The sequence below is a fragment of the Pyrus communis genome, chromosome 2 (genome assembly GCF_963583255.1).
Source record: "Pyrus communis chromosome 2, drPyrComm1.1, whole genome shotgun sequence".
NCBI classification, from domain to species: domain Eukaryota; kingdom Viridiplantae; phylum Streptophyta; class Magnoliopsida; order Rosales; family Rosaceae; genus Pyrus; species Pyrus communis.
This window is the reverse complement of record NC_084804.1, coordinates 12,759,754-12,781,907: the sequence shown is the minus strand read 5'-3', so window position 1 is coordinate 12,781,907 and position 22,154 is coordinate 12,759,754. Positions and strand designations below refer to the sequence as shown.

The 22,154-nt window shown below is 37.6% G+C and overlaps 3 protein-coding genes across 4 annotated transcripts; all 3 read right to left on the bottom strand.

Annotated features, from left to right (window-relative positions):
- Positions 1 to 64: 64 nt before the first annotated feature.
- Positions 65 to 3,067, bottom strand: LOC137724447 (protein SULFUR DEFICIENCY-INDUCED 1). Its single transcript, XM_068463189.1, has 3 exons — positions 2,814 to 3,067; positions 743 to 1,111; positions 65 to 644 (listed from the first exon to the last, which is right to left on the bottom strand). Exons 1-3 carry the CDS (start codon positions 2,931 to 2,933, stop codon positions 243 to 245), a joined length of 891 nt encoding a protein of 296 aa, XP_068319290.1. The 5' UTR covers positions 2,934 to 3,067; the 3' UTR covers positions 65 to 242.
- Positions 3,068 to 12,687: 9,620 nt separating this feature from the next.
- Positions 12,688 to 16,916, bottom strand: LOC137726668 (uncharacterized). Of its 2 annotated transcripts, none has more exons than XM_068465603.1 (8): positions 16,697 to 16,916; positions 15,290 to 15,370; positions 15,039 to 15,127; positions 14,799 to 14,873; positions 14,523 to 14,632; positions 14,273 to 14,437; positions 14,080 to 14,142; positions 12,688 to 13,688 (listed from the first exon to the last, which is right to left on the bottom strand). In XM_068465603.1, the coding sequence occupies exons 1-8, from the start codon at positions 16,817 to 16,819 to the stop codon at positions 13,018 to 13,020; spliced, it is 1,377 nt and encodes a 458-aa protein (XP_068321704.1). In that variant the 5' UTR covers positions 16,820 to 16,916; the 3' UTR covers positions 12,688 to 13,017. The 2 variants fall into 2 exon arrangements, with proteins under 2 accessions (XP_068321704.1, XP_068321705.1); XM_068465604.1 differs by having other exon boundaries at positions 14,529 to 14,632.
- Positions 16,917 to 17,528: 612 nt separating this feature from the next.
- Positions 17,529 to 20,229, bottom strand: LOC137726669 (F-box/kelch-repeat protein At3g24760). The gene is made up of 2 exons (XM_068465605.1): positions 18,869 to 20,229; positions 17,529 to 17,893 (listed from the first exon to the last, which is right to left on the bottom strand). Exon 1 carries the CDS (start codon positions 20,079 to 20,081, stop codon positions 18,891 to 18,893), a length of 1,191 nt encoding a protein of 396 aa, XP_068321706.1. The 5' UTR covers positions 20,082 to 20,229; the 3' UTR covers positions 17,529 to 17,893; positions 18,869 to 18,890.
- Positions 20,230 to 22,154: the final 1,925 nt, after the last annotated feature.

Here is a 22,154-nt window from a genome sequence, read left to right as displayed (position 1 = left end):
GTTTGTGTCTCTTGTAATTGATGTTCAGTTGTAGCTGCAGTCATTAGAAAAATCCAATAATGGATTGTGTTTCAAACCACCAAGGAACTTTATTTCAATTTTGAACTTACCCACACACCCTCAAACAAGACAACTTGATTCTGTGTTTGTTTGTGTGTTGCCCTTTTGTTGGGACTATATTAACACACCTACATATCAATATGAACAAGTGAAACAACACAAGAAAGTGCTATTTTGGACTATTAACATGCCACTTGATCTCTAAATTGAGAGATTTCTTCAAAGATTGGAAGCCTCTTGGATCTAAACGGACCCCATTCATTCATCAATTGCTCAAGCCCCTTCACAAAATCATCATCCAGGCTCAGTAGATCCAATGACTCTGGCAAACAACTCGTCGACCTCAATTCCATTAACAACTCGTGGGCCCGTTTCTTCGACTTGCTTTCCTCGGATCCTGGAAGTCTACTCTGCACCACGTCTTCCAGAATCAAACGGGCATCTTCGTATCGACCCTGTTTGATTAGGCACAGGCCCAAGTTACAGGCCTTGTTCGAGTCAGGGTCGATCATTTGGGCCTTTTGATACACGACCTCCGCCATCATGTAGTTACCCTTTTGCATATAGGCCCAACCCAAATTGCCCTGTAAAATTTATCGCATTACTAATGTAACATGTTACCAAAATTATGAACCTACGCAACTCAACATAACATATCATATAGATATCTGATATATCATACCAGTAATCTCGAAGTCTCTTGCGTAACTGAAACTTGGAACTTCTTTCCGTGAGAGCGCGCAGTTTTAGTCGGCCTTCCGTTGAAGGCGGCTCCTTGGTATATCAACCTAAGCTTCCTCTTGAGCAAGTCAATTTGCTCTTCAATTTTGCCACATTTCTTGTACAAGTCAATGAGGACATTGTCAAGAGAGTCTTGGGCTTGTTTGGAGCAAAGGCCTCTAAAGGACTTAACAGCTTCAATGGCCTCCTCAGTTCTATCCAATTGCTTCATCACCACAGCCATGTCTTTTAGGGCACTATCCACCCTGTCTCCTGCATTTATTGCCTTCCAAAACAACACTATTGCTGCCTCTGGATCCTTTGCAACTAGCTGAAAAATATTACCAAAAAAAAAAAAAAAAAAAAGGGGTTTGGTAAGACTAACAAATTGGGCTCTGATTTGGGCCCCCAAGAAAAAAGCCCATGTAAATAATCGAGAACTGTCACTCCTCTCCATGTTTTTCAGAGTGGTCCAGACGAAGTGGGCCAACACTATTAAAAAATACAATAAATATTTTGCATTGCATTTATATATATATATATACTTTTTTTTTTTTTTTTGAGAAATTTATTTTTATTTTTGATGAACACAAAATCGTTTTCTTTTTAGGATACCAAGTTGACATCATAATTCAGAGTCCAGATCCAACATCCACGTGGTTCTTGGCCCCCACATCTTTAACAACAATTTAAATGGAGTTTTCATTTTTGTCAATTATTTTATGGGTGTTCTGTCTTTTAAATTTTTATGGACTGCAAATAACATCTTAATACTCAAGTTATTATTAAGAATATAATGTTATTCATCTTGTTGCAATAAGGATCGTTCATGCAATTAATTATGATAAATAATATAACATTTCAAGTGGTTTAAACTTCTAAATTATATACACAACGAAACTAGTTAAGCTAATTAGCTAAAGCAGCGTGTTTTCCTCTTTATATCCAAGTTCGATCAATTTGGATAAATTTAATGAAAAATATTCGCTTGTGTGTGTATATACATATAAGATCTACATTCTACGAACCCAAAGTTAATTATTTCACGAAATTAAACTATTTGGTTTAACTCAAGTACGTAATTTTCAAATCATTTACAACCTAATTTATTAACCAAAGATGAGATCTGATCCTGTGAAAGACATTGAGATTTGATTTTACACTCAACTACAGATAAATTATAATTCACCCAATGAATTATAAAAACTAGCCATAAAAATGATTGGAAAAGAGGTCGATCGATTGCATGGTAGGCAATAATCAGCTTCGAATTTGGGAAAAGGAAGAAAGAAAGTAGGTTTGAAGTTTAAGCCTCATGCTCGAGCTCTAGTGTTTCTTCACCAACATTTTACCCCCACTTAAGTCAACCATTCGTCCAGAAAAATTAATAAAATAATGTACTAGCTATTCAATTATTGGGGTTTTTGAGTTGGGAAAATTAAGGAAATATTGAAGCATCCTCCAAACAAAAATGATGGATTTGGTAAAACAATAATCTCCATGGTAATTGGAAGACGCTTGAGTAATGCCAAAAGGGTGCGCAAAACCAAAAAAAGATAGCATGAGAGAATATTAAGGATGGATCATATCTCAAAGCGAGCAGAACAACCTAATTGTAGACGGCAGTTTATCTTTTATCTATTTATTTATCTCGTCACGTGACGTATAAAACAAAGAAGAAAATGTATTTTTGTTTTCAACTTAATGAAGGAGAACAATGCAATATGCAGGTACAAAAAAATACATCTTGGAGAAATTAAGCATGCAATTCAAACTCAATCGCTACTAATCAAACTCATCGTATCATGCAAAACCAAGATATGAGTTTTTATGACATGAATCAGCTTCTTATAACCCCCAAACGAAAAAAACAAACGAGATCTTAGATTTGGGCATCGCGAAGTTAGCTAGACTGAAAGAGCAACATCCTCATCGAAGTTCAAATTTCTCTTCCCGTTGTTTTGATTATATCGCGTTTAATAAATAAATAAATAAAAACTAGACTGCAGGAGTATTGAAGTTTGGGGACGAACCTGAGCATGTTTAGCTCGAACATAAGGACCATCACCAGAAGGAACCTTATGAATAACATGATAAAGATCATCTTTCTTCCCCTTGGTGCTGCCGCTGTTCATCTTCCAACTCCCCTCCATTCTTTTTCTTTTTTCCCCCTTGATGTCTCTGGATTAATTGGCTGCAATAATATTAATAAAAAAAGAAAAGAAAAATAAATAATATTTGAGGAGCTAGGCCTACTCTCTCTCCCTCTGGAAATCGAGGAGGAGAGATATTAGAGTCCAATTTATACAAGCGAACATCTGATCATATTTTCGGTTTTATAATATGGTCAAGAACATTGTGCTATATCACGACTCGATTCATCCTTTGTTGGTTTATGTTCACACGAACAGCAAATCAACAACCTTGCCACGTGTCGGGTGGGACACGTGTCGCGCTGAAATTCAACCATTCTGGGATCCCTCTCGCTGGTTGCATTATTGGGATACACTCATGACCTTTTCCTTTCTCGAACATGATAATGTTAAGGATATTAAATTTGCAGGTTAAATTTTGTAAATTAAATTTTATGAAAGTTGATGATTTGATTATTATAAGCGTGTTAATTTTCTATTAATAACACATTATTTAGTTTACAAATTTAGTTTCCCTAGCATTACTTTTATATATAATTAACAATACACTACATTTTTTTTTATTTATATAAAAGGTTTTTACTGAAAATATAATGTATTTTACTATAAATTGATACGTCATTTGACCCCACAACAGGGCCCTAGGGTTTCTTGTCAAATGTCAATGCCATTAGTCAAAATACAGCATTGTATAATCCCGCTTTAATCCTTTTGAATTGGGATAATGTAAACTATTTTTCATATCATTAGTAAAATTGATTGTAACTTATCGCATATAACAGATCGGTGGTCATGCCCTTTTAGCTACTTAATCATAGCCAGGTAGGGTGAGGTTTTCACACTACCTAATAAACATATAATTCTTCCATATCCTATATATCTCAATTTTCGGATGATCGATTATGTTGAGACTCTTCTAGCACAAAGCGTCACGTGATCGATGAAAGTTATAAGAATGTTACAAATATGTATATATTAGGAAAAATTCTTATATATATAGACGACAACACATCCTCTCTGTTTATGTGTCTTATCCAATCTCCTCTAATGCTTTCTTGTTAGAAAGTTAGACGGCTACGAGTCTAGCTAAAAGGAAGATAATCTTATCAGTAGACGTTGGTTTGTAGGTTGTACGGGTGAACCTGACCCTTAAACCGGTCGGGTTCAGTTAGAACAACTAAGAACTAGATTTGAACGAGGATTTCAGATATATCCCGACTCCTGAGCACTAAATTTTGTTGCTATCTTTAAAGATTAAAAAAAAAATTCTAGACAAGTACTTGTATAGTAAGCAAGCAAGCAAGAAAATGGCGTCAGAGCAAAACTGTTGGAGCACTGTGTGAGGACTGAGGAGCTTTGCCATATATGGATGAACCTGGACATGTTCAGTGCAATAGTTAGGAAAAATGTTTGTATCTATAAGCACCGCCTTATATGTACAACATTTGATTCGTCGTGATTGATTATAACTTGGAAGCTATTATGTGCTTCGTTTCGTATGTCTCCCGGGTTTGATCTCATCTAAATTTATTGAAGAGAAAACGGAAGATATGGTTACGTTAATACTCGGAGTGTAACCCAATGTCTTTAACTAGAAACAACTCTAAAAACGTATTACTTGTTAGTTAAATAAACATGATTAACTTATTATCTTCTTTTTTTTAATGGTATAACCCTAATCTTCAAGTGTTTTTCTTTGTAGTATTTTGTTTATTCACAACAAATGCACTACCAAAAAAACACCCTTTTCAAACGAAAGGATTTTGTCGGGTCAAATAAGGTTTCATCACCTAATGTTTTGTCTGACTGATATTCCTCGGGCAAATTTAGTTGGGCAAAAGTCATTGCTCAAACGTTTGCCCGACGTAAAATAAAATTTTGCCGGGTGAATACTATTTGCCCAAAGAATTATTCACGACTATTTTGTTGCACGAAGTGCGTTGACCAACTTGACCCGACAAACCTAACTTGCCCGATGATCGTATTTTGTCATCTCTTGCATGTACAGTCAAAAGTTATCCTTCTGCTGGTGCACTACTTCATTTCGAGCTTCTTCTTGTTGGCGTGCAACTTCTTCTTGATGGCGCATGGCCTCTAACACCATCTCCAACTACTACAGTTTGGAAGACGACCACTTGCAGGCTAAGAACTAGATGAAGAAGATCTCCTGAGGTCTCGAACCCAACCAGATCTTAGGCCATGGAACTCTTGGCCTTCTGTTGCCCACCCCTGTCTATGAACAACTATAGAGACACATCTGGATCAGGTGTTAGTTGCTTCATTGGCGTGTCCGATTGCTGCTAAGAGAGGTTGGTGAGGTATTCATCATTATTTTGAGACATAGAAGCCTACAAAAAGAAAAAGAACCAATTAAGATTATCGATCATAATTTTATAAAATTTAAGTGTAATGAAATTTGAAGTTAAAATGTTGGATGGAATACATACATAAATATTGTCAACTACCTGTTTGCCATAATTGGTGATGTATATTTAAACTAACTTAAACAAATATATTAATTTAAACCAAATTAAACTCGCAAGCGCACGAATTAATCGTAGTACTATATGCAAATACGAGGTCACTCCCACAGGGATTGCTTTAATACCAATTTAACTGATTAATCACGCTAGACTTCATTAAACAAACAAAGGATATATTGAATTGAATAATTGAGTAATTGATTAAGACTACAATTAACAAGAAAAAGAAAATATAATTAATTAAAATAAATACACGACACAAGAAAACATAAAGTTATGAATTCACCAATAACAATCCTATTTACTTTTCCTAGAGCCAACTACTATCCAATTACCATGCCAATGTTAAAGGTTGTTCTTTCTAAGATATGAATTAATCCGTGGTCAGGCATCAACTTTTGTATCTCTACATGATAATTATATCCTATTGGTTAGGCATACAATTAAACACATAAAAATCCATTAAGCGTAGAAGAATCATGTCAACCAAGTAGGACTATCTATAGCTTGATATTGGTCATCCTCACTAGTTTGTCTACTCTTCTTAATCTTAATTCCAATAAACCTAATTGATTGGTCATCCTCATAGATTTATCTAACTATCTAGATGCAAAATTCCTAAAGGTGATCAGTCATTAAAAATCCGAATCTAGAATAAGATACCCACAAAGATTAAGAATATAACATGACATATAATCAGATAATAATTAACAAAATACTTCGCAAATATTCATGTTATGACTTCATCATAAACCTTAGAAAATAATTTAGTTACACATAGAAATAAAAATAAAAGAAAGATAGAATCCGAAATCCATAGCAAAGCACGTCCCTAAGCTCTTCTTCACAAATTGCGGAGATGGTGAATGGTAGTATGGATGTGGGTGATATCCGGGGTATGCGGGGTATGTGGGGGTCCTCTAGAGATAGCTTAGGACACCTTATTTATACTAGAAAACCCTAAAAGGTCTGAGAGAAACTCTCCTAAATAAAACAAACTCCTAAACAATTAATAACACAAACTTGGAAAGAATCCATCTTGGCTTGGGAAACACGTCTTCTATCTTGCACATCAAATTTGGGGTTGATTTATCTTCTGAAAAATTCTGTAAAAATATAGGAAACGTAGCTTGATTTCTTATCTTTTCAAGCATATATTGCACGCCACTAGGAAAAATCGGGAAGGCCTTCTTCATTCTCCCACAGCTGCACAATTCTTTCGGGAAAACAACTTATGCGAGATTGATTTGTAAAATTGGAATGAACACCTCCATGGAAAATTATGAAATTTGAACATAACGATCAACCTCTTAGCTTCCTTCTCCAATTGGCCTTGCATTAAAACTCCTCCGGAAAGTCGACTTATCACAAAAAATGTTCTAAGTGCACAGAATGGCTGAAATTGAGAAAATGAAAGTAATAAGGCTCTTTTATAATGAATTCCTTAACAAAATCTAGGGATAATTAATATGAAATTATGATAAATAATGAACCTATCAATTGGCATGTGTATCCCCCTAGGCGTTGACTTCCAAAAAAAATGAACGTTTTGCACGCCATTCTTCGACTCGTAGATGAGGAGTCGAGCACCAGAGTGAGGGAGGTACTACTTCGCTTCCCAGTTAGCCTTATTTGTCGTCGATTTTCTTTGTGAAAAAAAATTAAATTAAATTAAAAAAACTTTGAATTAAAAAAAAAACAAAAAATTGAAATGAAATATACAAAAACTTACCAAAAATTTTGGGCTCTGAAAGTGACCGTATGTGAAGTTAGTGTCACTTGCCCATCATTTATACATAGGGGTGGGCACAGTCCGGTTCCACCCTCAAAATGGAATCGGAACAAGAAAATTTCAACGGTTCGGTTCGGTACGGTTCCGCTTAAATTTATAACTAAAACCATATGGTTCGATTCATGATGGTTCTGGTTCGATTCATGCCGGTTTACGGTTCTAACTAAAATTATATGTTTTTTCTAATTTTCTACTTCTAATATCAAACACATATTTCAACCACAAATTCAAGTAAATTTGAGTTTCCACTACTAGATCTACAAGATTTGTGACCAGATGATAGAAAGTGTGCATATAAATATAAATCAAAAGATAGAAAGACTCATATTAAGACCAAAGTGTAGATCTTAAACTAAAACTAAGATGTACATAATGCATAATATACTAGAAAAGAATGGAGAAAAATAATGTAGGGAGAGAAAAGTGATAAAACAACAAAGGAGGGGGAGAGAAGTGAAGAAAAATATTGGGCTTACGCACATGGTCTTCTTGGAAAAATGTCTTATTTATATAAAAATAATAATAAAACAATAATTTATATTAAAAGCGGTTCGGTCTGGTTCCTCTGGTTCTTAATATTTCCAAATCGGAATCAGAACCGTTTGAAATGGTTCAGTTCGGTTTTTGTTCCAGTTTTGACTTTTTAGGTCAACACGATTTTTTACGGTTTTTTTTGTCACGATTCTATTCTGTTTTCCGGTTTGGCGACTTTTATGCGCACCCCTATTTATAACAACTTTGGGAATAGATTGAACAAAGCTTCAGTAGGAGATGCACAATTCTCATAGTTTTTGTGCAGCTTGTGCCTCCACTCCTAGAATCGATCGGTCCACACCTGGTTTATGTACTCAGACACACCCTGCTTATCCATGTCAATCTCCAAGTTGACCTAAAATAGACAAAAAATAAAAACTAGTGTTAGTTTGAAAAATGCACTAAATAAGTAAAATTAAACAGGCACATTTACCGAGATCTCATCCTTTATCTCGAGGCGAGCTTTTTCCATGTAAGGACTTTCATAGGGCATTTGGTGCAAATGATGGCTCTCATGTCGTGAGTCAACAGACTGTTGAATTTGGCGTTTGCTCACTAATGTTGTGAGTCGTAAACGACCATGATCTTGGCTTGCATTATGCGAGTCATCTCGTTCAAAAAGAAGCTTCTATAGGTCGCCCATACTTTCACCTTCTTCACACCCCAGCTGGAAGTTCTTCGTCTCACATGGTGATGGCCGCTGAATTGAAGTCAACCTGTGCGATATCAATAATGGGGGTCGAGCTGGCACAACACCATGTCATTTCCGACTGTAAATAAGTCGAGAAAAATTGGAGCTCCTAGACCGACAAAGCTGATGCAGTGGGCCCAACCGCTGACTTGGCGGTGGTCGCCTGGTACCTCCAATGAAATATTCGCCATATCTACCGCCAAGTCATTCTAACCCGAACCGAACGAAGAGCGACGGCCACAAGTGATCAACAACGATGACATATGAGAAAAAAAATAATTTTAATTTGCATTAATTTTAATAAATTACAGTACTTTCTAAAATATATTAAATGACATTTTACAAAAAGAAAAATAATAATTGTAAAGAAATTTTCTAATATTCCTACAAATTATACAAATTCTAATTTCCACCCGGAACCAACCCGCTCCCCACCCTGGTCCCCTTTGAGCCTGAACCACCACATCGTCTTTCTTGTACATTCAATTCACAAATTCAAGTATATTCATGATATTTCTAATATAAAAAATAAAATAAAATAATTTGAAAACACATTTGCTCGACGAATTTTACAACATTTCATCTAGCAAGCACTTTATTATGGGGGAAATTTTGAGTTTTGGGAAAAGTGGAGAAATTTTGAAAGTTTGTCCAACGAATTTAGTATTGTTGCTTGACAAAATTTACCAATGTTGTCAGGCAAACACCAAACATTCAAAATTTCCCTATTTATTTATTTATATATTTTCAAGCGGTTACAAGATCATCAAATTTGATGAACAGATCAATTCGTGATGATACGTTTGTAACCATCCAGCCTTTCGTCCCATTACTTAATCTCTGAAAGTTTGCTTTTGGTGATTTTTGGCGTATGCAATTTTGTACTATTTACAAACAAATTTGACGGTTGGATCGTGAAAATTGATTTCGTAGATTGTGTATCCCTTGAAAACAATAGATTTAACGAACACTTAAAGTTTATTTAATACTTTTGTAAGTAGAATGTAAGATTTTGTGATAACCAATAGTGTAAATATTTTAAATTGATGAAGGGGTCTGTTCACTGTATTTTTCTACTGTCAGGGAATGTAGTTGTTAAAAATTATCAAAATCGGAGCTAAAAAAATTGTTTAATCGTGATGCTAAGTTTCTAATACTCGAAGGATTTCGTCTCATTACCTAATCCCAAAAGCTTGCATTTGGATGATTTTTGGTATATGCTATCTCGGAGTATATACCAACTACATTGACGGTTGGAGTGTTGAAATTAATTTCCTAAACTGCAAAAATCATCAAAAGCATTGAATATGCGAAAATGTCCCTCACCTTTGTTAGGCAAAACATTTCCTTTTGCCTGACAAACTATAAACTATAAACCCTAAATCATAAAATATAACTTTGCCCGATGAACTTCTTTATGTTGGGCAAAAGGTAGCATAATATGCGCCAATTTTTTTCCTTGCCGCGAAAACTTTGCCTGACGACGTTTACTTTGCCCATCGAAATGTCTCGCTGCCTAAAGTCTTTGAAAAAAAAAATACAACATTAACTACTTTTGCCTAACAAAACTTGATTCGTCCGGCAGATTCTCGTTGGGCAAATGGTAATTTTTGGTTGTGATTCTTAATTGGGTGCAAATTAACTAGTTATACTAAAAATGAACTGTATGGTAGTTTAGCTGCTAAAAGAAAATGTTGACAAAAATGAATAGTATAATTGTTTATGAATAGTGCTCGAAGAAATTGTGGCATGTGAGAAGAGATTAGGTCTGAATTATGAAAATTAAGTCCTACCATGTGTTTGTTTGTTTCCCTATATATCTCTATCGACAGACACATGATTGATTAAAACCTTGTTTCAATTGTCAGAAATGAGAAAAAAAAGATCCAAGTTGGCTCTCAAACTTCAATTTGTGGAGAGAACGTTTAGGCATGGACACGGTCGATCGTGTCGCTTTAAGTTAATAATACAGTAACATATGAGATAAAAAAAATTATATATAACATTGTACTATTAACATGAAATGTTGAAATGACACGCATATTTGCTATGTAAATTCTTTACCAATTTGTGACTATTCTCATTTTTCACACTATTTGCTATCATCTTTCCCGTGTTAATTTTATTACTTTCTCATTTTACCCTCTTTTAAGAATTAAAAAAAAACTAAAATTACTTCGTAATAAGATGATAGAGAAGAAATTAAAATCACTTAAAGTATGCTAAGTGAATACGTTTTTCATCCTTTTTTCCTCAAACTAAATATTAAGGCGCTTTTGTACAAAATTTATAATTACCGAAGTGTTTTTTTCTTTAAATTTACTATTTTCTTTTAATACCAAGTAAAATTTGAGATTTAAGGTCTTCCACAACGTGGCAAAGACAGTGTTTAAAATATCAATATAGGTGGAAATATCTATATTCAATTTTATAGAAATATCGAAATTGATATTTGCATTCGACGAAAATTATGGAATCTTACAATGCGGTGTGTCTTTATCAACTTTTTCAGATTTAGTTAAAATTAGAGAAAATTTTCTCAAAAAAAAAAAATCAAAAAGTTCAAAATCTACAATGGATTTTGCCAAATTTTCTGTAGTGAATCAGTAAACATCATCGATATTAAATTGATTTTCCTATATCTCACTGATATAGGTTAAAGTTTGCCGTTCATCCCTTCTTTCCATATCGATCCTTAATTTTTCGGATATTTCGACGAAAATATCGACAGTTTCATAGATATTTTAAACATTGGGTGAAGATAACAACTTTTATGAAGCGATAGCAATGTAGTCCTTGCTGGCTGACATGATGATGTGGCATTTTAATGCAATTTATTGCTCGGGCTGACCCTAAGAATTTGGGACCTAGGCAAGTCTTTGAAATGGGATCCTAGAGTTGTCTGACCCTCAACCCTTGTAAATTAATATGTATAAAAAAAAAATTTGCTAAATACATGAAAAAGTTTATTTCTACATCAAATATCATTACAGTATAATATCAAAAGAAAAAAGATATACAAACATTACTTAAATATTACACGTCTTGCATTTTTTAGATGCAAATATACTAAGTAAGTTTACATAATCTAATATTTCAACAAATCCTTTTTCAGTTGAAAAAATAGCTAACTCATTCAATATTTCTTATGATATAGTTGATTGAAGATAAAATTTGATCAACTTTAATTTTGAAAAACTTCTTGCTATAGAGGCAACTGTAATAACAAAATTCAATAAGAAACTCATGCATTTGAGAAAAATCATCCATTTATCTCAAATAGTTCAACACTTTTATTGCCTGATTTATTTTATTCGGTAAAGTTTCTCTCAAGATTCTTAGTTTTATAAATAAGTCTTACAAATGTTGGGCTCAACAACCATCTAATTGATTATATAAAACAATTAATCTTACAAATGCTAGGGTCAACCGCTCAGCCTAATGAGCTATTGTATCTGTAAACATCTTATTTGAACAGACACAAAGTTTGTAATATTAATTTATATATATAAAAATTGAGGGCCGGGGGTCCTAAACGGTCCGCCTACTGCAGCTACCCTCAAGGTCGGTCCTAATCTTACCTTCGTGTCACATGGCATATCAACGTTGCATTGTATTGAGCACATTGACCACATTTCTGACAGAGGTACGTAGTCAATGTGGTTAAAATACCATTTATTCATTAGACTTTGAAAGTTGAGTGAAACACTCGAGTCAAATCGCTTGATCAATTAGCCGGTCAGATCAGTCAATATCAACAAAATATATGCACACAGTATTGATTAGAATTGTCCTTCATATAAATGATGATGTCGATACTGGGATTGTCAATATCGTGTCTATATGTTTGTCAGTGGGAGCTTACTTTCCATGTAAACTTCCACTCACAAGCATATAGATGCGACATTGAAACTTTAAAAGTAATCGGAATACCAATAGTATAGATAGAACGATAACATGTCAATATGAATACTTTATCGAGCTAGGTTTTACCTATTTGGGAAGTCCGTTGAAACTTGTTTGCAAAGGCAAATAACCAAACTCCAAAAGGCAATTTTGAAGGGTTCTTAAACCTATGGAAGACGGCAAATGTCATCATCGAAGATTTTCTATGGTACTGCAGGAAATCGCAATAATCTTAAGGTAGCATTCAATACAAAATTTATCGGAGAAGTGTTTACACATTTCGAACTGTGATTTGTCGAGAAGGAGAAATGAGTTGCAAGGAGCGAATGAGTAAATAGGAAGAGAACATTGGTTTCAAAGAAATGAAGCTATATTTTAAGAAAGCACTAGATACAATAATGTCAAAAGAATTACAGCAATACTAAAACTGACCCCTTTTTTTCACTTGGCTGCTAAATGCTAAATGCTAAATGCAAAACCCAAAACAAGGCTGCCCATATCCACAAAAATATAAAGCAACGCAGGAGGAAAACATCAACATAGAAACTGTTTAAACAACGCCAAATATCGAAGGGCCACATTTCACGCCATTGAAACAGTAAACTCATAAAAACGCACCCTCACGGGCAAAAGGGCACATGCATTGTAGCTGAAGCAAAAAATATCACCTACTTTAAATTATGCTTGGTTTCCAGTTCCACCACCCCTTGTGCGCTCACCTGTCCGTCCTTTTCCCCGGTTGTACCCTCTGCCCCCTCCACCTCTGCCACCTCGTTCATATCCACCAGCACCTCTCTCGTATCCACCACCAGCACCTCGCTCGTATCCACCAGCACCGCCTCTCTCATACCCGCGAGCACCGCCTCTCTCATACCCGCGAGCACCGCCTCTCTCATACCCACCAGCACCGCGCCTCTCATACCTACCAGCACCACGTCTCTGATACCCGCCAGCATCGCCTCTCTCATAACCTCCACCAGCAGCGTCTATCTCATAACCCCCACCAGCACCACCTCTTTCACCACCTCTTTCATAACCCCCACCAGCACCACCTCTTTCACCACCTCCTTCATAACCCCCACCAGCACCACCCCTATCACCACCTCTTTCATAACCCCCACCAGCACCACCCCTATCACCACCTCTTTCATAACCCCCACCAGCACCACCCCTTTCGTAACCCCCACCAGAACCACCCCTTTCGTAACCTCCACCAGCACCACCTCTTTCGTAACCTCCACCAGAACCCCTTTCATAGCCACCAGCACCCCTTTCATAGTCACCACCATTCCTTTCATAGCCACCACCATTCCTTTCATGGCCACCAGCATTCCTTTCATAACCAGCACCTGTAAAAAAATAACATGCTTGTAATAATTAGTCCGTTGCTTATGAACCAATGACCACAGGCAAATCTATGAAAGAACAAATTGATATCTGAAGTACACATCTTAAGCTGTTAAGTACATCCACCAGACTGAGAGGTATAGGGATACTATTGAATATATGCACACAATGCAAACGCAAAGACATAATGATCGAACACTCCTCAAAATAGTGTAATATGCCAACCCTTCAAATATGGCCAACTCTTTAGTAAACAATCCCTCCTAATTCCCCAACCCACAGTGCTGCTCAGGATATTTTCCTTGTATAGGTACTTATTAAAAAGAATGCATTAGACTCGTCCACAAGTTTGATTATCGCATAGACCTTGTATAGGATGTTAAATAAACTTACCACGGTTACCCCAACCTCTACCACGTCCACCACCTTGTCCCCGATTTGAATAGCCATCATTATCTACCATAAAAGAAGTCCACGTCAAGGGCAGATTTATATTATATAAAACATATATAGTGTAGGCACTTCAAAAAACCATAATATGAGTACTTAAATCCCCAATGACTAGTATGTCATTTCATTATTGTACCTTGATAGTTTCTATAGCCACCTTGATAGTTCCCATATCCACCTTGATGGTTTCCACCTTGATAGTTCCCATATCCGCCTTGATAATTGTCATAACCTCCTCCCCTGCCCCAATTCCGGCCTCTTCCTCTACCACGTCCCCGTCCCCGTCCCCGGCCATATGAATCTAAGAACCAAATCAAGGAAACATGTTAAAACTTAAACATTAAACCATGCTTAAAATAAAAGCTACTTGATACGTTGTCATTTACCATCACCTTCATTAACAGCATTGTAAGGAACACGTGCTTGCTTTGGTTGCTGCTGCTGTTGGTAACTCAGCTGTGGCTTTGATTGATCCGCAGCATATGGGGCTTGATACCTATGGAAAGGGATCATGTAGAAAATATTAATGTTAAAAGCACCAGAAAAGGAAAAGGAAACACTTTCCATAAGCTCAATACTTTTATGCGCTTACCGCAGAAGAATATCAAACTTAATCTAAAAATTCAACCTTGGTGAAGACCCCAATATATTTTAGAACATACCCAGGAGAGTTTGTGTTTAGCTCCTTTGTTGATAATGTGATTGAAATCATTGAGACATGACGAGTCGTTTCCACACTGCAACATATGTTTATGTTACATGCCCATTATTGATTAAGCAGAAGGAAAAAAACACCAAACAGAGCATACGCAAAAAATCTGTTTTAAGTCATAAGTCATTTCCTTACTGAATGAATTGATCACCATAAATATATTCATGCATACAAAATTTAAGACACTTACGGGAGAAGACCTTCTTCCATCGGTTCAAACACATCAGTTATGCTTACAGAGCTGATGGCGGTATCCTGATGCAACCAGGAAATTCTCTTCTGTTTTCAAAAACAATGACTGGTTAATGTGCGTGCATGGAGAGAAAAGGGGTTTTTTTTTTTTTTAAGAAAAAGAGGAAGAAAGAGGTGGAGTGGAAGAGAGAAGAGGAACAGAAGGGGGGGGGGGGGGGGTGTGGTGATTAAAGAGAGCAAGATAGTGACCTTTATAATTTCAGCAATTGCAACTGTCTTGTTAATTGCCTGTCCCATTGCCTTCAAGACAATTTCTTTTCCGCGCTTATCCTAAAATATCCAAAAAAAATCAGACACACGGATGGATGAATCACCCTTATGTACCATATATGGCACTGTCCTATAACATTAATCTTAGATTACCAGCTGACAGAAAAGAAAAAAGGACGGGGAGAGAATAAAGTTAACATTGGGATTCTAGAACATAAAAAGGCAAAAGAACAACAGATATAAGAAAGAGACATAGTAAATAGAAGCTCAAGAAAAACTGATACAAACTGATCTTACAGCCGTAAATAGATATGAATTCTTGTCCATCCTCAGATTAACTATCATTAATAAAACTATCTGAGTAGTTTACGGAACACGCACTTTTTATTGTAACAATTTCTTATCATGTCAATGTGTTTCGAGTCAGGCATCAAAGATATATTCACTCATAGAAAGGCTGACCCCTTACTGTGACTAAAAACAGTAGACAGCCTTGTTGATAGATTTTGCCAAGTACATTAAAGGAAACCCTTCCCAGGTGGAGAATCCATCACAAAAAGGAATAATATTCACACCAAAAAGGGCCTTGTGCACTTGTTAGAGAGAAAGGATTGGTATTAAGAAGCGACCATGATTGAAGAGTTCACTTTTGTCTTTGCAACCACTTTTGTAACATTGACCGTCCCTTTTCAAAGCTCCAGCAGTCATTGAACTCTCGGCCTAAATTGGTCTATATAATCAAATGACATAGCATATGATGTAAACAAGTACAGAAATAGATTTGCAAAGCCGCATACAACATGAAATGTTCGGTAAACTGAATTGTTAACGCAAACGTGCAAACTAAGACTAACCACCTCCTCGCTGAGGTCAACAGTCATATTCTGATGTAAATAATTGATAAATGGCATTCCCAATTCACTAACACCACCAATGGCCAATTTTACAGTCCAGACCTACCAGCTAGCATCTCCGACACCAACACGAATTAACAATCACGAAGGACTTTCTGTATATGTACATCAAAAACTTATCCGAGACCATCAATATAAACAATAACAACAGCTACATTCATGTGATTCAAGTTTCAAACATAACCAAAAACCAGAAAAATCCATAAAGCATAACACAAATGCATATTATCACCAGCATACAACCAACACCCGTAAAAAATACCCACATATAACAAAATGGGTCAGAAATCCATCAGTATTTGAAGCAAAAACAATCCAATAAACCGAACGGACAAAACCCAATACAAAAGCAAAGACATGCAAAAACACCCAGAAACCAAAAATACAAAAAACACCAAATTATGAATCAATGGAAGAAAAAACGATAAAAAAACGAGAACATAAGAGATGATCGAAGAGAGAGAAGACGAACCTGAAGCAGAGTGGTGGCATAGCTGATGTAGTTTCTGATAGAGCCTTGGGTGGTGATTCGGATCTCGTTCTCATTGATGGGCACTTCGGGCCTCGGCTTCTCGACCTTCTGAAACTTTTCCATGGCGTTTCGGATTTTTCGGATTTGGAAGAAACAGAAAACCCTAAAACCCTAGAGGAGGAGCGAGACAGTCAGAACACTGAAGAGAGAGAGAAGGGAGAGTGAGAATGAGAAGCTGTCAAAAAAAGGGCGAAAATTTAGTGAAAATCATTTCCGGCCAATCAAAAGCCCAGGCCCAATTGGATTTCGCCCCATATATTTCACAAAAGGTTCCACACACCATTTTTTATTTCACACACATCTTTTTAATTTTCGACCGACGAATCGGATAAATCGAAGAAAATCAAAGGGCATGAATTAATAAGAGTGTGTGAAAAGTAAAAAATAGTATGTGAATACCACACTCATTCACAAACTGACGTCCAGGGTTTGGAGAAATTTGGTAGCTTACGTGTTTTGACTTATCGTTGCCTCCATGTATCACTGCACAATTGATTAAAAAAAAAGCTAAGTGCAGATAAGTACCCAACATTTAGAGCACCTTCACCTCACTAAGGCAATAATTGCCCCGTCAATTGGGTAAAAACAATTACTATCTTAATGAATAATAATTGTTCAAGTGCAACTTCATTCTGTAAAATGAATTGTCCAAACAACTAGCTATAAATTTTTTTTCTAAAAATATTTGATAAAAAATTAATATTATTAAATTATTTAAAAATAAAAAATAAAATTCTAAACCTAATCCTCTCGCTGGCTCGAATGCTCCACCTTAGTACACAAATTAAAGATTTCATTGAAGCCAAGATTATCAACTTCCAAAATGTTTTACACACAATTACATCACATCGTTGGAAATGGATATACCACCACAATGCTAACAGTACATATCTTACAAATTCTGACAAATTACACCAAACAATACAAGTAACTACGATGTCAACAACCGAGGCGAGAGCGTAGATAACGCCAGAGGACGTTGACAGTTCTCCTGCTATTATTCAATTTCTCTGTCTGTTGTGTGGAAGATTCTTAAATACTAAGAAACGAGACAATACTGGAGCATCATCTGCACAACTGAAACATGTTTTTTCCCTAACCGAAGTGTTTGATCTTGCATCTCTGTCATGTGCATTGCTGTCAAACATGATGCAGACAATGAAATGTTAGTAAACCATTCAAGGCCTCATTCGATCTGACTTCGGAGACCAGGATTTATTTTTTGCTCGGTTGTAAATGCACATGCACTTGATGAGGGAAATGGAATGCACAAACACAACGCGGCAATGCCCCTCAAAATTTTTTCGGAGGTGATCATGCGTCGACGAGAGAATAGATTTTCAACAAGAATCCCAAAAATCAAATTTATCCAACGGCACATAATGTGAGCATAGAGTAGATATTCAATGCAAGACTCAAGAGCGGAAACCTCCACAAGGTGATTATATTCCTTATAAAGATGAAAACTGGTAGATATTCAATCACCGAAACTTATGTATCTTATGGAGCACAGAAATGTCAAAAATTAAGATGTAAACCAACACTTTTCTGGTAGAAACTTGAGAAAACTGGATTTATAAATCTTGCCACGTTAGTAGAAGAAGCATATATGGTAGAAACTTGAAAATCTCAGCTCATTAAACCTCTGAACTTTACTGTCCCACACTACCATTCAGGAACATGTCCAACACGTAATGTTCTACCATCACCAAAAGTAACTTCAACAAGATTCGAACCTAAGACCTCTCACTTCCAAAGTGAAGAGAAATACCACCAGACCGTATTACGGAATGACTACCATGTTTTCCACTTAAAACGGGTAATTAACACTAATCGATCATGCCTGAACTAGTCACATAAATTTAATAAGTACCCTGATTTGGGAGTTTCTCTATGTAATTTTACTTGCATCTTTAAGGATATATTCACACATGTCACCTACTGATCTACACTGAATTTGGCATAAAACCCCTTGTTAATTCAATCAAGAAACGTCACAGCTAATTAAATCCTACTTAACAAAATCAAACCCACCAAACTTCAATTGCAAAATCAATCAATCTTAACATGATATCAACGAAGAACAAATTAAGAAAATTGATGAATCCATACCATGAATCCGCGGAGCGCAAAATCAGTCCAACATAGGCTGCACATTGACAACACCGTCTCCTTCGCCCTCCCCTTCGCCACGAAGGATATTATGCGGGGAAACTGTCGACGAAAAGCTGATGACTTTATGGAATTTATTAACAGGGGATGGCAATTGGGGCATTCTCCTCCAGCTACACTTCCCCGAAGGTCCGCCATTGTCATCGGAACCAATCTCGCAAACACAAGCCGGGTACTTCTTATGATACTCCTCATTGAACACGTATATAAGGTTTCCCAATCCCACACATTTCAAGCTTGCAAACTTGTCTTCCTCATCGCCGTCGAACAATCCATCCAACAAGTCCTGCGGCATGATGGCGATCTCGCTGAACTCCATGGTGGCCTCCTCGATCTTCCACAGGTTGAATGACGGACCGATAGGGCCGTTGCAGATTCCGGCGAGGACGAGGTGGTTGGTGGAGGCAATCAGGAAGGAGAAGACGACCCCGGGCGGGCGGAGGGTCTGGACTTCGCTCCAGGCGTGGGTGCGGAGATCAAACGAGGCAATAAAGCAGGAGTAGATTCCGAAGACGTAGAATCGGCGCTTGAAGAGAGCGGAGGAGAGAGATTCTGACGAGTTTCCTGAGCGGAAATCGGCGGGGAGCGGCGGGCAGAGGAGCCATGAATCGGAATCGGGATTGTAAATCTCCACGGCCAAACGGTCCTCGATGTCGACCAAATTGCCGATGAATCGGACCCCGCCGACGACGACAAAGCTAGGGATTGGGGAGGAGGAGGCGGAGGAAGACGAAGAGGGGGGAGAATCGACGCCGACGAGGGGGTTGACGCGGGAAAATCGGAGAGGGGAGGTGGAGAGCCATTGGCGTTTGAGGATATGGGAGAAGGTGAAGAAGGGGGCGGTGACGAGGAAGAAGCCGTCGGCGCCGAGGAAGGAGGAGGACTGGGAGGGGAAGGTGGGGGAGGGGAGGCGGAACCAGAGGTTGGAGAGGGGGTCGAAGGCGAAGCACTGGTTGAAGTTGGAGGAGGTGTTGTGGATGCCGAAGAGGAAGAACCAGGGGTATTTATGGGAGAGTGGGGAGGAGAAGGTGGAGGAGGAGATGAGGGAGTGCCAGTGCTTGCAGACGGCGGAGGCGCGGATGAGGGTGGGGATGGGGAGGTAGGAGAGGATGAGCTCCGTCACATCGGAGCTGAGGGTGCTGATTTCCGCCATAGTGGGGTGATGAGAGAGAATGGGGAGAGAGAAGGAGGAGAGAGGAAGTTGGTTGAGAAAGGAGGAGAGGGTGGTTGGGTAGTTGGTGGAGGAGGAGTTTGACTAAATCGGAAGATAACAGGAAATTGCATCCTCCCTTTTCCCTCCATATTTTACTACCACCTCCACTGTTGTTGCCCTGTAGCTTGCGCCTTTCACCTTCCAAATCTAGAAAACCTTTAAACTTTTTTTCCTTTTATGATAATAATAATTTACGAGTAATAGACCAATTCTACTTAAATGTATATGGTAATAATTGGTAATTACAGTAATTAGAGGAAGTAATTATAGACACATTTTAAACAATTACTGTTATTATTTTCTTTTTGGTGAAGAACAATTATTATTATTACTAGCATTTGCCTACATATTTTATGTGTAAGAAGTTAAGAACACGTTTTTTTTTTAGAAAAATAGGAAGGAGAGAGGGAGAGAAAGAGAATGTGGGTGGGAGTGGGAGTGGGAGTGGGAATTTTTTTTTATTTTTTCATTTTAAATATGGAAGATATTTTAACATTATCTATAGGTGAGATTTTAATAAAAAAATAGTAAAATTTGGTCTTATGAAATTATGTGACAGCCCGTCCCGAGGAATTTTAAAAACGTACGTGTGAAAAGACGATTTTGCCCCTAGTTCGATTTCATTACGTTTTGTGTCATGTTTGGGGTTTTGTTGGCATGTTTTGAGCCACACACACACTCCCACACTCCACACCCTTTTCTCCCTTTCTCTGTGTTTGTCCCGAGTCCCCATTCGCTTCCCATTTTCTTTGAAACGTACGGACACACCCACACACCCATCAAACCTTCACAGATCGAAGAAACCAAGCACATATTCAGGCTCGTGAGGCTTGTAGGAGTCCAACCATACCCATTTCAGGTAAGAATACCTTCGTTTTCACGTCGAACTCACGATGCCCGATTTTGGTACTGTTCATGCACACGTGATTTCTCACGTTTTAGGGAATTTCAAGCTTGTAGGAAGCTTGGTGAGGTCCCTAGGAGGCTCGGGGTGGTTCGTTTGAAGGTTTTGGACATCGGGATCACGAGTTTCGAGGTTGGCCGGAGTTGGGGTGATTTTGCAGGTGAGATTTCATGAATTTTAGCACTTGAAAGTGGTATGATTGTGTTCCTCTCGTTGTAAGCTTCATTTTGGTACCAATTTTGTGAAATTTGGTTGAAAAATGAAGAAGATAGGACGATTTGAAAAATTCCCAGTTTTCCGGCACCGGCGACGGCGCCGGAGGCTCGCCGGAGAAGACGACGGAATATTCCTAACGCCGTTGATGAAATCTGTTAGGGATAACGGAATATTCCTGACGGCGTCAACTGACGCCGTCAGCGTGCCAGGCACGTGCCTGCTCGTGGCCGGCGCGTGCGGCGGTGAAAAATTATTTTAAAAATATGGGGATGTTCCTGAGGTTGAGTAGATCACGTTGGTGTATTCATACATCCCATTTGAGCATTGTATGAGAAGTTATTTCTAAAGGTTGGTTATGTGCTTTAAAATTAACGTTTTCGTAGTGGTTTCGCATATAGGTGATACCTATCCCGAGGACGAGCGTGGTCCCTCGAGGCAGGAGGGCTACGACCCTTCCACATACCAGTGAGTGGGCTTTTGGTTTTCCGTATATACCTATATACTTATATTTTCCCAGAAATTGATTTGAATTGTTAATTGCCATATGCTATGCATTATATTACCGTTGTTTATGCATCGTTAGTGGCATTATTAGTCGTTTATATATATATATATATATATATATATATATATATATGCATATTTGGTGCTGCCAACGCACAGGTAAGTGCCAGGTAAGTGTTATTCATGTTTATATTCAGTAGTGATTTGAGATGCTTAAAGAGCTCATAACCTGCACCCCCGGTGTTAGTGCTCCCGCCCAGAGTAGGGCACAGTCCTTCACGTGATGTTCACCTCCCGCACCACACGCTCAGCTTGGATCCAAGTTAGGTGCACAGTCCTGTCGTACAGACCACTCTAGGTGGTTCCGACTCGTAGGTGACCCGCGATTA